Source organism: Podarcis bocagei (assembly GCF_964188305.1).
Source record: "Podarcis bocagei genome assembly, chromosome: Z".
NCBI classification, from domain to species: Eukaryota; Metazoa; Chordata; class Lepidosauria; order Squamata; family Lacertidae; genus Podarcis; species Podarcis bocagei.
This window is the reverse complement of record NC_138140.1, coordinates 392,823-408,218: the sequence shown is the minus strand read 5'-3', so window position 1 is coordinate 408,218 and position 15,396 is coordinate 392,823. Positions and strand designations below refer to the sequence as shown.

Sequence of the window (15,396 nt, the reverse complement as noted above, 5' to 3'; positions counted from 1 at the left end):
AGAGAGGGAAGGAAGGAGGGAGGGAGGGAGAGAGGGAAGGAAGGAAGGAAGGAGGGATGGAGGAAGAGAGGGAAGGAAGGAAGGACGGAGGGAGAGAGGGAAGGAAGGAAGGAGGGAGGGATGGAGGGAGAGAAGGAAGGAAGGAAGGAAGGAGGGAGGAAGAGAGGGAAGGAAGGAAGGAGGGAGGGATGGAGGAAGAGAGGGAAGGAAGGAAGGAGGGAGAGAGGGAAGGAAGGAGGGAGGGAGGGAGAGAGGGAAGGAAGGAAAGGAGGGATGGAGGAAGAGAGGGAAGGAAGGAAGGACAGAGGGAGAGAGGGAAGGAAGGAAGGAGGGAGGGATGGAGGGAGAGAGGGAAGGAAGGAAGGAAGGAGGGATGGAGGAAGAGAGGGAAGGAAGGAAGGAGGGAGGGAGGAAGAGAGGGAAGGAAGGAAGGAAGGAGGGAGAGAGGGAAGGAAGGAAGGAAGGAAGGAAGGAGGGAGGGATGGAGGGAGGGAGAGAGGGAAGGAAGGAAGGTGGGAGGGAGGGAGGGAGAGAGGGAAGGAAGGAAGGAAGGAGGGAGGGAGGGAGGGAGAGAGGGAAGGAAGGAAGGAGGAACGGAGGGAGAGAGGGAAGGAAGGATGGAAGGAGGGATGGAGGGAGAGAGGGAAGGAAGGAAGGAGGGAGAGAGGGAAGGAAGGAAGGAAGGAAGGAAGGAGGGAGGGGAGGGAGGAAGGGAAGGAAGGAGGGAGGGAAGGAGGGAAGGAAGGAGGGAGGGAAGGAGGGAAGGAAGGAGGGAGGGAAGGAGGGAAGGAGGGAAGGAGGGAAGGAGGGAAGGAGGGAGGGAGGGAGGGAAGGAGGGAAGGAGGGAGGGAGGGAGGGAGGGAAGGAGGGAGAGAGGGAAGGAAGGAAGGAAGGAGGGAGGGAAGGAGGGAGGGAAGGAGGGAGAGGAGATGGAGTCAAAAAGAGGGAGGGAGGGAGGAGGTGGAATCAGGAAGGGAAAGGAGGCGGAGTCAGGGAGAGAGGGAGGGAGAGGAGGCGGAGGAGGGGGCGGAGTCAGCGAGAGAGGGAGGGAGCGAGGGAGAAGAGGAAGGGGAGGAGGAAGTGAAAAGAAGGAAAGGAAGGGAGGGAGGAAATTAAAAAGGGAGGGAAGGAGGGAGGGAAGGAGGAGGGAGGGAGGGAGGAGGGAAAGAGGGAAGGAGGGAGGGAGGGAGAGGAGGTGGAGTCAGGGAGGAGGGAGCGAAGAAGAGGAAGGGGAGGAAGAAGTGAAAAGAAGGAAAGGAAGGGAGGGAGGGAGGGAAGGAGAGAGGGAAGGAGGGAGGGAAGGAAGGAGGGAAGAAGGGAGAGGAGGTGGAGTCAAAGAGACGGAAGGAGGGAGAGGAGGGAGGGAGAGGCGGGGCCAGGCCTTTCCCACCCACCCCCAGAAACCCCCAGCTCCCGGGTTCCAGAGCTTCCTGCCCCGCCCCTCCAACTTCCTGCCCCGCCCCTCCAACTTCCTGCCCCGCCCCTCGAACCCAGCGCCGCCCCCCACCTTGGCCCGGCGCTGGTGCTCCTCCTTCAGCTTCTCCTGCTGGCCCTGGGCTTCTTTGGAGCTGGAAAATTCCGGAAAAAATCAAATTATTATTACTATTATTATTATTATTATTAGGAAGCCATCCAGGAAACCTTCACTTCCTTCTTTCCATTCCTTCCTTCCTTCCTTCCTTTCCTTCCTTCTTGCATTTCCTTACTTCTTTCCACCTTGCATTTCCTTCCTTCCTTCTTTTCACTTCCTTCCTTCCTCCCTCCCTCCCCTTCCTTTCTTCCCTTCCTTTCCCTCCTTCCTTTTCCCTTTCCTTTTCTTTCATTCCTTCTTGCATTTCCTTCCTTCCTTCCTTCTCTTTCCTTCCTTCTTCCCTTCCCTTCCTTTCCCTTTCCTTCCCCTTCCTTCTTTCCTTCTTCCTTTCCTCCCTCCCTTCCCCCCCCGGGGAAAAAACCGCCCACTTCCTGTCTCACCTCCTCTCCACTTCCTGCCGGAGATCCTGCCACTCTCTCATCTCGTCAAAGCACTTCAGCAGCTCCCATAGGCCTTCCTTTCCTTTCCTTTCCTTTCCTTTCCTTTCCTTTCCTTTCCCTCCTTCCTTCCCTCCTTCCTCCCTCCCTCCCCTTCCTTTCTTCCCTTCCTTTCCTTTCCCTCCTTCCTTCTTTTCCCTTTTCTTTCATTCCCTCTTGCATTTCCTTCCTTCCTTCCTTCCTTCCTTCCTTCCTTCTCTTCTTTTCACTTTCCTTCCTTCCTCCCTTCCCTCCCTTCTTTTCACTTCCTTCTTTCCTTCCTTCCTTCCTTCCTTCCCCTTCCTTCCTCCCTCCCTTCTTTTCACTTCCTCCTTCCCTTCCTTCCTTCCTTCTTTTCTTCTTCCCTTCTCTCCCTCCCTTCTTTTCACTTCTTCCCTTCCTTCCTTCCTTCCTTCCTTCCTTCCTTCCTTCTTTCCTTCCTTTCCTCCCTTCCCTCACTTCTTTTCACTTCCCTTCCTTCCTTCCTTCCGTCCTTCCTCCCTCCCTCCCTTCCCTCCCTTCTTTTCACTTCCCTTCCTTCCTTCCTTTCCTTCCTTCCTCCCTTCTTTTCACTTCCTTCCTTCCTTCTTCCCTTCTTTCTTTCCTTCATTCCCCTTCCTTCCTTCCTTCCTTCCTTCCTCCCTCCCTCCCTCCCTCCCCTTCCTTCTTTTCCCTTTCCTTCCCCTTCCTTCCTTCCTTCCTTCCTTCCTTCCATCTTCCCTTCTTTCTTTCCTTCCTTCACCTTCCTTCCTTCTTCCTTTCCCCCCTTCCCCCCCAAAAGGAAAAAAACCCACCCACTTCCTGTCTCACCTCCTCTCCACTCCTGGTGGGATCCTTCCCTTCCTTTTCTTCCTTCCTTCCCCTTTCCTTCCTTCTTCTCTTCCCTTTTCCCTTCCTCACTTTTCTTTCCTTCCTTCCCTTCCTTCCCTTCTTCCCTTTCCGTTTCATTTCCCTTCCTTCTTGAATTTCTTTCCTTCCTTCTTGCATTTCATTCTTTCCCTTCTTTTCACTTCCTTCTTCCTTTCCTTCCTTCCTTCCTCCCCTTCCTTCTTTTCCCATTCCTTCTCCTTCCTTCCTTCCCTCCCTTCTTTTCACTTCCTTCCTTCCCCTTCCTTCCTTCTTCCCTTCTTTCTTTCCTTCTTCCCTTTCCTTGTTTTCGTTTCCCTTCCTTTCTTCTTGAATTTCTTTCCTTCCTTCTTGCATTTCCTTCCCTCCTTCCTTTCATTTCCTTTTTGCATTTCCTTCCTTCCCTTCTTTTCACTTCCTTCTTTCCTTCCTTCCTCCCTCCCTCCCCTTCCTTCTTCTCCCTTTCCTTCCCCTTCCTTTCTTCCTTCTCCCCTTCTTTCTTTCCTTCCTTCCCCTTCCTTCCTTCTTCCTTTCCTCCCTTCCCTCCCCCCGGGGGAAAACCCCACCCACTTCCTTTCTCACCTCCTCTCCACTTCCTGCCGCAGATCTTGCCACTCCTGGTGGGATCCTTCCCTTCCTTTTCTTCCTTCCTTTACCTTTCCTTCCTTTTCGGTCTTCCTTCCTTTCCTTCCTCCCTCCCTCCCTCCCCTTCCTTCTTTTCCCTTTCCTTTTACTTCCTTCCTTCTTGCATTTCCTTCCTTCTTTCCTTCCTTTCCTTCATTCCTCCCCTCCCTCCCTTTTCACTTCCTCCTTCCCTTCCTTCCTTCCTTCCTCCCTCCCTCCCCTCCCTCCCTCCTTTCCATTCCTTCCTTCTTGTGTTTCCTTCCTTCCTTCCGTTCCTTTCTTTCCTTCTTTCCTTCCTTCCTTCCTTCCCTTCCTTCCTTCTGTCTTGTGTTTCCTTCCTACCTCCCTCCCCTTCCTTCTTTTCCCTTTCCTTTTCCTTCCTTCCTTCTTTCCTTTCCTTCCTTTCTTCGTTCCTTCCCTCCCTCCCCTCCCTCCTTTTCACTTCCTTCCTTCTTGCATTTCCTTCCTTCCTCCCTTCCCTCCATTCCTTCCTTCTTGTGTTTCCTTCCTTCCTTCCTTTCCCTTCCTTCCTTCCTTCCGTCCGTCTTGTGTTTTCTTCCTTCCTCGCTCCCTCCCTGCCCTTCCTTCTTTTCCCTTTCCTTTCCTTTTCCTTCCTTCCTTCTTTCCTTTCCTTTCCTTTCCTTTCTCCCTCCCCTTCCTTCTTTTCCCTTTCCTTCTCCTTCCTTCCTTCCTTCTTCCCTTCTTTCCTTCCTTCCTTCTTTTCCCTTTCCTTCTCCTTCCTTCCTTCCTTCCCTCCCTTCTTTTCACTTCCTCCTTCCCTTCCTTCCTTCCTTTCCTTCCTTCCTCCCTTCTTTTCACTTCCTCCTTCCCTTCCTTCCTTCCTTCCCTTCCTCCCTCCCTCCCTTCCTTTCACTTCCTCCTTCCCTTCCTTCCTTCCTTCCCTTCCTCCCTCCCTCCCTTCCTTTCACTTCCTCCTTCCCTTCCTTCCTTCCTTCCTTCCTCCCTCCCCTCCCTCCCTTCTTTTCACTTCCTTCTTTCCTTCTTCCTTTCCTCCCTCCCTTCCCTCCGCCCCGGGGGAAAACCCTGCCCACTTCCTGTCTCATCTCCTCTCCACTTCCTGCCGGAGATCCTGCCACTCCTGGTGGGATCCTTCCCTTCCTTTTCTTCCTTCCTTCCCCTTCCCTTCCTTCTTCCCTTCTTCCCTCCCTCCCTTCCCCCCCAACAGGAAAAAACTCCACCCACTTCCTGTCTCGCCTCCTCTCCACTTCCTGCCGCAGGTCCTGCCACTCCTGGTGGGATCTTTCACTTCCTTTTCTTCCTTCCTCCCTCCCCTCCCTCCTTTTCACTTCCTTCTCTCCTTCCTTCCTTCCTTCCTTTCCTCCCTCCCTCCCTTCCCTCCCCCCTGGGGAAAAAACCCCGTCCACTTCCTGTCTCACCTCCTCTCCACTTCCTGCCGGAGATCCTGCCACTCCTGATGGGATCTTTCACTTCCTTTTCGTTCTTCCTTCCTTCCCCTTCCCTCCCTTCTTTTCACTTCCTTCCTTCCTTCTTCCTTCCCTCCCTCCCCCGGGAAAAAACCCCGCCCACTTCCTGTCTCACCTCCTCTCCACTTCCTGCCGCAGATCCTGCCACTCCTGGTGGGATCCTTCCCTTCCTTCCTTCTTCCTTTCCTCCCCGCCCACTTCCTGTCTCACCTCCTCTCCACTTCCTGCCGCAGATCCTGCCACTCCTGGTGGGATCCTTCCCTTCCTTCCTTCTTCCTTTCCTCCCCGCCCACTTCCTGTCTCACCTCCTCTCCACTTCCTGCCGCAGATCCTGCCACTCCTGGTGGGATCCTTCCCTTCCTTCCTTCTTCCTTTCCTCCCCGCCCACTTCCTGTCTCACCTCCTCTCCACTTCCTGCCGCAGGTCCTGCCACTCCTGGTGGGATCTTTCACTTCCTTTTCTTTCTTCCTTCCTTCCCCTTCCCTCCCTTCTTTTCACTTCCTTCCTTCCTTCTTCCCTTCTTCCCTTCCTTCCTTCTTCCTTTCCTCCCCGCCCACTTCCTGTCTCACCTCCTCTCCACTTCCTGCCGCAGATCCTGCCACTCCTGGTGGGATCCTTCCCTTCCTTCCTTCTTCCTTTCCTCCCCGCCCACTTCCTGTCTCACCTCCTCTCCACTTCCTGCCGCAGATCCTGCCACTCCTGGTGGGATCCTTCCCTTCCTTCCTTCTTCCTTTCCTCCCCGCCCACTTCCTGTCTCACCTCCTCTCCACTTCCTGCCGCAGGTCCTGCCACTCCTGGTGGGACTTCAGCTCCCTCATCTCGTCAAAGCGCTTCAGTAGCTCCCAAGATTGTCCATAGGCCGCCCGGCTGGCCAGATCCTGGATCTCCTGGCGGCGGCGCAGATCCTCCTGGAGGAGGACCCAAGGGGAGACTAGGTTTGGGAAGCCGGTGGGATCTCCAGGTCCTCCAAGAGATCCTCAAGATCTGGAGGTGTTTCGCGATCCTCCCAAGATCTCCAGATCCTCCAAGAGATCCTCAAGATCTGGAGGTGTTTCGCGATCCTCCAAGAGATCCTCAAGATCTGGAGGTGTTGAGGAATCCTCCCAAGATCTCCAGATCCTCCAAGAGATCCTCAAGATCTGGAGGTGTTTCGCGATCCTCCCAAGATCTCCAGGTCCTCCAAGAGATCCTCAAGATCTGGAGGTGTTTAGCGATCCTCCCAAGATCTCCAGATCCTCCAAGAGATCCTCAAGGTCTGGAGGTGTTTAGCGATCCTCCCAAGATCTCCAGGTCCTCCAAGAGATCCTCAAGGTCTGGAGGTGTTTAGCGATCCTCCCAAGATCTCCAGGTCCTCCAAGAGATCCTCAAGATCTGGAGGTGTTGAGGAATCCTCCCGAGATCTCCAGATCCTCCAAGAGATCCTCAAGATCTGGAGGTGTTTAGCGATCCTCCCGAGATCTCCAGATCCTCCAAGAGATCCTCAAGATTTGGAGGTGTTTCACGATCCTCCCGAGATCTCCAGGTCCTCCAAGAGATCCTCAAGATCTGGAGGTGTTTCGTGATCCTCCCAAGATCTCCAGGTCCTCCAAGAGATCCTCAAGATCTGGAGGTGTTTAGCGATCCTCCCAAGATCTCCAGGTCCTCCAAGAGATCCTCAAGGTCTGGAGGTGTTTAGCGATCCTCCCAAGATCTCCAGGTCCTCCAAGAGATCCTCAAGATCTGGAGGTGTTTAGCGATCCTCCCAAGATCTCCAGATCCTTCAAGGCTTCCTCAAGAGGAGGATCTGGAGATGACCTGGAGGATCTGGGATCCAGGATCTCCAGATGTTCCTCAAAAGGAAGATCTGGAGATGTTAGGGATCCTCCCAAGATCTCCAGATCCTTCAAGGGTTCCTCAAAAGGAAGATCTGGAGATGTTTAGGGATCCTCCCAAGATCTCCAGATCCTCCAAGGGTTCCTCAAGAGGAAGATCTGGAGATGACCTGGAGGATCTGGGATCCAGGATCTCCAGGTGTTCCTCAAGAGGAAGATCTGGAGATGTTTAGGGATCCTCCAAAGAGATCCAGCTCCTCCAAGAGATCTTCAAGAGGAAGATCTGGAGACATGTTGTCGAACTCGGGGCCACCGGTGGAGAAGACCTGCAGGATCTGGGATCCAAGATCTCCAGGACCTTCAAGACATCCTCAAGAGGAAGATCTGGAGATGTTTGGGGATCCTCCAAAGACCTCCAGATCCTTCAAGATACATTCAAGATCTGGAGAGGTTTGGGGATCCAAGATCTCCAGATCCTCCAAGAGATCCTCCAGAGGAAGATCTGGAGATGTTTTGGGATCCTCCCAAGATCTCCAGATCCTTCAAGAGATCCTCAAGATCTGGAGATCTTTGGGGATCCTCCAAAGACCTCCAGATACTCCAAGAGATCCTCAAGGTCTCCTGGCGGCACCCCAGCTCCTCCTGCAGGAGGACCGAGGGGAAGACAGGTTGAGGAACCCAGGGGAGAAGCGCTAGAGGATCTGGGATCTCCAGATCCTCCAAGAGATCCTCAAGATCTGGAGATGTTAGGAGGATCCTCCCAAGATCTCCGGGTCCTCCAAGAGAACCTCAAGACCTGGAGATGTTTAGGGATCCTCCAAAGATCTCCAGATCCTGCAAGAGATCCTCAAGAGGAAGATCTGGAGATGTTTAGGGATCCTCCAAAGATTCCGCAGGTCTTCCTGGATCTCCACCTCCACCCCCTTCCTCCCCCCGCAAGATCTCCAGGTCTTTGGTGGATCTCCACCTCCTTCCCCCTTCCTTCCCACCAACGCCTGGAGATCTTTGGTGATCTGGTGGAGATCTTCTGAGGAACCCCAACCTCCACCCTCTCCCACCCTTCCTCCCCCGCAAGATCTCCAGATCTTTGGCGGATCTCCCCCTCCCCCTCCTCCCCACCAACACCTGGAGATCTTTGGTGATCTGGTGGAGATCTTCTGAGGAACCCCAACCTCCACCCTCTCCTCCCGCCCTTCCTCCCCCGCCAGATCCCCAGGAGATCCCCTCACCTCGCCCTCCGCCGCCCGGATCCGGTCGTAGAGGCGCAGGATCCCCTCGATCCCGGGGCCCTTGGGGGCGGGCGCTTCGGGGTCGCTGGGCGGATCCCTCCGCTTCTCGGGGCGCTGAGGGATCGAGAGAGAGGGATCGGGTGAGAGGAGGGTGTGGTGGATCCGGGATCGAGTCTGGAGACTCAGGAGGCGGGGCAGCGGTTTGATGGACAGGAGGGTAGGATAGGATAGGATAGGAGACAAGGATAGGATAGGAGGATAGGATAGGAGACAAGGATAGGATAGGAGGATAGGATAGGAGACAAGGATAGGATGGGAGGATAGGATAGGAGACAAGGATAGGATAGGAGGATAGGATAGGAGACAAGGGTAGGATAGGAGGATAGGATAGGAGACAAGGGTAGGATAGGAGGATAGGATAGGAGACAAGGATAGGATAGGAGAGGATAGGAGACAAGATTAGGATAGGAGGATAGGATAGGAGAAAGGATAGGAGACAAGGATAGGATAGGAGGATAGGATAGGAGACAAGGATAGGATAGGATAGGAGGATAGGATAGGAGACAAGGGTAGGATAGGAGGATAGGATAGGAGACAAGGATAGGATAGGAGGATAGGATAGGAGACAAGGATAGGATGGGAGGATAGGATAGGAGGCAAGGATAGGATAGGAGGATAGGATAGGAGACAAGGGTAGGATAGGAGGATAGGATAGGAGACAAGGGTAGGATAGGAGGATAGGATAGGAGACAAGGATAGGATAGGAGGAGAGGATAGGAGACAAGATTAGGATAGGAGGATAGGATAGGAGAAAGGATAGGAGACAAGGATAGGATAGGAGGATAGGATAGGAGACAAGGAGAGGATAGGATAGGAGGATAGGATAGGAGACAAGGATAGGATAGGATAGGATAGGATAGGATAGGATAGGAGACAAGGATAGGATAGGAGGATAGGATAGGAGACAAGGAGAGGATAGGAGGATAGGATAGGAGACAAGGAGAGGATAGGAGGATAGGATAGGAGACAAGGAGAGGAGAGGAGAGGAGACAAGATTAGGATAGGAGGATAGGAGGATAGGAGACAAGGATAGGATAGGATAGGAGAAAGGATAGGATAGGATAGGATAGGAGACAAGATTAGGATAGGAGGATAGGAGGATAGGAGACAAGGATAGGATAGGAGGATAGGATAGGAGACAAGGATAGGATAGGAGGATAGGATAGGATAGGAGAAAGGATAGGATAGGATAGGATAGGATAGGAGACAAGGGTAGGATAGGAGGATAGGATAGGAGACAAGGGTAGGATAGGAGGATAGGATAGGAGACAAGGGTAGGATAGGAGGATAGGATAGGAGACAAGGATAGGATAGGAGGATAGGATAGGAGACAAGGATAGGATAGGAGGATAGGATAGGAGACAAGGATAGGATAGGAGGATAGGATAGGAGACAAGGATAGGATAGGAGGATAGGATAGGAGACAAGGGTAGGATAGGAGGATAGGATAGGAGACAAGGGTAGGATAGGAGGATAGGATAGGAGACAAGGGTAGGATAGGACAGGGGGATAGGATATGATTGGAGAGAAGGATAGGATAGGATAGGAGAATAGGATAGGATACAATAGGACAGAGATAGGATAGGAAGTAAGGAGAGGATAGGAGGATAGGATACCATTTGGCAGAAGGATAGGATAGGAAACAAAGTTGGGGGCCAAGGATAGGATAGGAGGGTAGGATAGGACAGAAGAATAGGATAGGATAGGATAGGATAAGAAAGGGAAAAAAGCATAGGAGACAAGGATAGGTTAGGATAGGATACTATAGGACAGAAGGATTGGATAGGAAACCAGAATAGGATAGGATAGGATAGGAGACAAGGATAGGATAGGAGGTCATGATAAATTAGGATAGAAGGATAGGACAGAAGGATAGGATAGTACAGGAAAATAGGATAAGAGACAAGGATAGGAGAGTATAGGATAGGAAGATAGGATAGGATAGGAAAAAAGGCTAGGATAGGAAAGGATAGTAGGATAGGATAGGAAACATAAATAGGATAGGTGGAGAGGATAGGAAACAATAGGATACAATAGGACAGAGATAGGATAGAAGGATAGGATAGGAGGCAAGGATAGGAGGTTAGGATAGGATAGGATAGGATAGGAGAAAAGGATAGGATAGGATAGGAGGATAGGATAGGAGAGGAGAGGATAGGAGACAAGGAGAGGATAGGATAGGATAGGAAAGGAAAGGAAACAAGGATAGGATAGGAGGATAGGATAGGATAGGAGGATAGGATAGGAGACAAGGATAGGATAGGAGGAGAGGATGGGAGGATAGGATAGGAGACAAGGATAGGATGGGAGGATAGGATAGGAGACAATGATAGGATGGGAGGATAGGATAGGAGGATAGGATAGGATAGGATAGGAGACAAGGATAGGAGAGGAGAATAGGATAGGATAGGATAGGAGACAAGGGTAGGAAACAAGGATAGGATAGGAGGATAGGATAGGATAGGATAGGATAGGATAGGATAGGATAGGATAGGAGACAAGGATAGGATAGGATAGGATAGGACAGGAGGATAGGATAGGATAGGAAACAAAGATAGGATAGGACAGAAGGATAGGATAGGAAACAAGGATAGGATAGGAGGATAGGATAGGAGAGGAGAGGATAGGATAGGAAACAAGGATAGGATAGGAGGATAGGATAGGATAGGATAGGAAACAAGGATAGGATAGGAGGATAGGATAGGAGACAAGGATAGGATAGGAGAATAGGATAGAATAGGAGACAAGGATAGAATAGGAGGATAGGATAGGATAGGATAGGAGAGGAAAGGAAACAAGGATAGGATAGGAGGATAGGATAGGAGAGGATAGGATAGGATAGGAGAGGATAGGAAAGGAAACAAGGATAGGATAGGAGGATAGGAGAGGAGAGGATAGGATAGGAAACAAGGATAGGATAGGAGGATAGGATAGGAGAGGAGAGGATAGGATAGGAAACATGGATAGGATAGGAGGATAGGATAGGATAGGATAGGATAGGATAGGAAACAAGGATAGGATAGGAGGATAGGAAAGGAAACAAGGATAGGATAGGAGGATAGGATAGGATAGGATAGGATAGGAGGACAGGATAGGAGAGAAGGATAGGATAGGAGACAAGGATAGGAGAATAGGATAGGATAGGATAGGATAGGATATAGGAGACAAGGATAGGATATTACCTGCGCGGCCTCCGCCCCTTCCGCCCGGGGGGCGGGGTCTCGGCCCGGCGACGGGGGCGGGGCTTCGGGGAGGGCGGCCTCCCCCCAGGCCGAGCCCTCGGGCGCCGCCTCCTCCTGGCGAGGGGATTGGTCGATCCGGCCCAGGATCCATCCTGCCTGGGGGGAGAGGAGTGGGGGGGAGCGGTGGGCTTCCAAGATGTCCTGGGGGGCGGGAGGAATTAAGAGTCATAATAATAGTAAGATTAATAATGATAATGAGGATAATAATAAATATAACATTATAATATAATATAATATAATATAATATAATAAATATAATATAATATAATATAATATAATATAATATAAATAAACAAGCTGTTTGGTGTTTTTAATAATATAATATAATATAATATAATATAATATAATATAATATAATATAATATAATGATAATGATAAACAAGGTGTTTTTAATAATAATAATAATAGTAGTAGTAGTAGTAGTAGTAGAAATCAACAAGGTCCTTGAAGAGTGTCAATAATAAGGAGAAAAAGAATACCAATAATAATAATAATAGAAAGCAACAAGGTGAGTGTCTTTAATAATAATAGTAGTAGTAGTAGTAGCAGCAGCAGCAGCAATAATAATAATAATAATAATAATAATAATAATAATAATAATAATAATAGAATCCAATAAGGTGAGTGTCTTTAGTAGTAGTAGTAGTAATTATAATAATAATAATAACAACAACACTAATAACAACAACAACAATAATAATAACAATACTAATACTAATAATGACAGAAACCAACTAGGGTCCTCCCTAAGAAATAATAATAATAATAATAATAATAACAACATCAATACTAACACTAATACTAACAACAACAACAACAACAACACTACTACTACTACTACTACTAATAATAATAATAATAATAATAATAACAACAATAACAACAGAAACCAACTAGGGTCCTCCCTACGAAATAATAACAATACTAACACTAATAATAATAACAACAACAACAATAACAAAACAACAACAATACTAATACTAATACTAGTAATAACAGACAACAACAACAACTATACTACTACTACTACTACTACTACTAATAATAATAATAATAATAGCAATACTAATACTAATACTAATACTAATAATAATAACAATAATAATAACAACAACAATACTAATACTAACACTAATAATAACAGCAACAACAATACTAATAATACTAACAACAACAACAACAACAACAACAACAACAACACTACTAATAACAACAACAATACTAACAATACTAACAATACTAATAATAACAATACTAATAATGACAGAAACCAACTAGGGTCCTCCCTAAGAAATAACAACAACAACAACAACAACAACAACAACAACAACAACAACAACACTGCTACTAACAATAACAACAACAACAACAATAATAGTACCCTAATAATTGGTTGCAAATAATAATAATAATAATAATAATAATAATAATAATAATAATAATAATAATAATAATAATAATACCAGAAACCAACCAGGGTCCTCCCTAAGAAATAATGATAATAACAATACTAATACTAATAACAGTAACAACAACAATACGAATACTAACAATAACAACACTAATATCACTAATAACACTAATAATAACACTAATAATACTAATAATACCAATACCAGAACCCAACCAAGGGTCCCCCCTAAGAAACAATCCTACTAATAATAATAATAATAATAACCAGCCCCTTCCTTCCTTCATTGATTCCTATGGAGGGGGGCGGGGCGGGAGGCTATCGATCGATTCCCAATCAATACTATCATTTGGCTCCCCCCCTTCCAGTCCAGCCTGACCTCTCCCAGCTCGGCGCTCCAGTCCGGCCCGTAACGCAGCCGCCCCTTCCCGCTGGCCCGCAGCGCCGCCAGCGCCGCCCCGCGGAGCCGCCGCGGCTCCATGCCAGGCCCAGGCTTCGGAAACGGGCCGCAAACGGACTAGGCCGCGTTGCCTAGGCGACGGCCAATGGGAAGCGGGCGGGGGCGGGCGGGAGGCGGAGTGGCGGGGCGGAGGGCCTATGAGCGAGCTCCCGCCTGGGAGAAAGCCCGCCCCAGGGTGAGTGACGGGCTGTTCGACCTATGAGAGGGCGGGACGGCTTTGCCTCCCCACTCTGAGTAACAGCCCCTTCGGCGGAGTGACGGGACGGAGGGCCTATGAGGGGAAGGCAAGGGCCGCCTACGACGGGGAGGGACAGGCCGTTCGACCTATAGGAGGGCGCGACAGCAATCCAAGGGCCGCCTACGTCGTGGAGTGACAGGCCGCTTGGCCTATGAGCGGGCGGGACGTGTTTCCCGCCTCGGAGAAACCCCGCCCCAGGCTGAGTGTCAGGCAGTTCGACATATGAGAGGGCGCGACGGCTACTCGAACCGAAGGCAAGGGCCGCCTACGACGTGGAGTGACAGGCCGTTCGACCTATAGGAGGGCGCGGCGGCAATCCAAGGGCCGCCTACGACGGGGAGTGACAGGCCGCTTGGCCTATGAGCGGACGGGATTGTTTTTCCGCTTCGACGAAGCCCCGCCCCAGGCTGAGGGACAGGCTGTTCGGCCTATGAGAGGGCGCGGCGGCAAGCCAAGGGCCGCCTACGACGTGGAGGGACAAGCCGTTCGGCCGATGAGCGGGAGGGACGGGTTTCCCGCCTCGGAGAAACCCCGCCCCACGCTGAGTGACAGGCCACTTGGCCTATGAACGGGCGGGATGCTTGTTCAAGTGGAAGCAGGGCCCGCCTATGACGTGGAGTGACAGGCCGCTCGGCCTATGAGCGGGCGGGATGGGTTTCCCGCCTGGGAGAAACCCCGCCCCAGGCTGAGTGACAGGCTGTTCGGCCTATGAGAGGCCGCGGCAGCCATCCAAGGGCCGCCTACGACGTTGAGGGACAGGCCGTTCGGCCTATGAGAGGGCGGGACTGGTTTCCCGCCTCGGAGAAACCCCGCCCCAGGCTGAGTGACAGGCTGTTCGACCTATGAGAGGGCGGGACGGCTTTCCCTCATGGGCGACGCCCTGCCCCACTCTGAGTGAAAAGCCCCTTCGGCCTATGAGCGAGCCGGACGGTTTTCCCTCAGGGGCGAAGCCCCGCCCGGTGCTGAGTGACAGGCCTTTCGGCCTATGAACGGGAGGGACACGGGAAGAGGAGGCCGCCTGTGACGTTGAGTGACAATCCGCTCGGCCTATGAGCGAGCCGGACTGCTTCCCCGCCTCTGAGAGACCCCGCCCCACGCTGAGTGACAGCCAGTTCGGCCTATGAGCGGGCGGCATTGCCTTCCGTCCTCGGCGAGGGCCGGCCTATGACGGTGAGTGACAGCCGCGCTGGCCTATGAAGGGGCGGGGTGCTTTATGTCGTCGATAGCGGGGAGGGAAGGCCGGCTATGACGTTGAGTGACAGGCCTTTCGGCCTATGAGAGGGTCGGACCGCTTTCCCGCGTCTGGCAAATGCAATCATCAGAAGTTGGCAAAGGCAATTATTTCCATTTCACCTTCCTTGCTTTGTGTTGCAAAGTTTGCAAATGCCATAGTCAAAAGTTTGCAAATGCAATCATTTGGCAAATGCAATAATTTTCAGTTTGCAAATGCAATAAAACTAAGTTTGCAAATGCAATGGAAATAAGTTTGCAAATGCAATAATCAAAAGTTTGCAAAGGCAATTAATTCAATTGCATTTTCCTTGCTTCTTTTTTTTTTGCCACGTTTGCAAATGCAATCATTTGGCAAATGCAATCATCATAAGTTGGCAAATGCGATAAAAATAAGTTGGCAAATGCAATTATTTCCATTCCATCTTCCTTGTTTTTTTTTTGCAAAGTTTGCAAATGCAATAATAATAAGTTGGCAAATGCAATCAAAATAAGTTGGCAAATGCAATAAAAATAAGTTGGCAAATGCAATTATTTCCATTCCATCTTCCTTGCTTTTTTTTGCAAAGTTGGCAAATGCAATAATAATAAGTTTGCAAATGCAATAAAAATAAGTTGGCAACTGCGATAAAAATAAGTTGGCAAATGCAATTATTTCCATTCCATCTTCCTAGTTTTTTTTTGCAAAGTTTGCAAATGCAATAATAATAAGTTGGCAAATGCAATCAAAATAAGTTGGCAAATGCAATAAAAATAAGTTGGCAAATGCAATTATTTCCATTCCATCTTCCT

The 15,396-nt window shown here is 50.0% G+C and overlaps 1 protein-coding gene and 1 long non-coding RNA gene across 2 annotated transcripts in view; both read right to left on the bottom strand.

The window, feature by feature from the left end:
* The window catches only part of GLE1 (GLE1 RNA export mediator), a 39,053-nt gene extending 25,875 nt beyond the window's left edge, over positions 1–13,178 (bottom strand). Inside the window, exons 1-5 of the mRNA XM_081179154.1 lie at positions 13,056–13,178; positions 11,205–11,405; positions 7,963–8,076; positions 5,682–5,830; positions 1,508–1,568 (exon numbers count right to left, since the gene is read on the bottom strand). Coding sequence (XP_081035280.1) covers positions 1,508–1,568; positions 5,682–5,830; positions 7,963–8,076; positions 11,205–11,405; positions 13,056–13,157 — 627 coding nt within the window. The 5' untranslated portion in view covers positions 13,158–13,178. The remainder of the gene's footprint in view (positions 1–1,507; positions 1,569–5,681; positions 5,831–7,962; positions 8,077–11,204; positions 11,406–13,055) is intronic.
* LOC308579183 lies at positions 6,783–7,616 on the bottom strand. Its single transcript, XR_014004352.1, has 3 exons — positions 7,530–7,616; positions 7,323–7,470; positions 6,783–7,146 (listed from the first exon to the last, which is right to left on the bottom strand). It is a non-coding gene; the product is annotated as an uncharacterized lncRNA (long non-coding RNA).
* Positions 13,179–15,396: the final 2,218 nt, after the last annotated feature.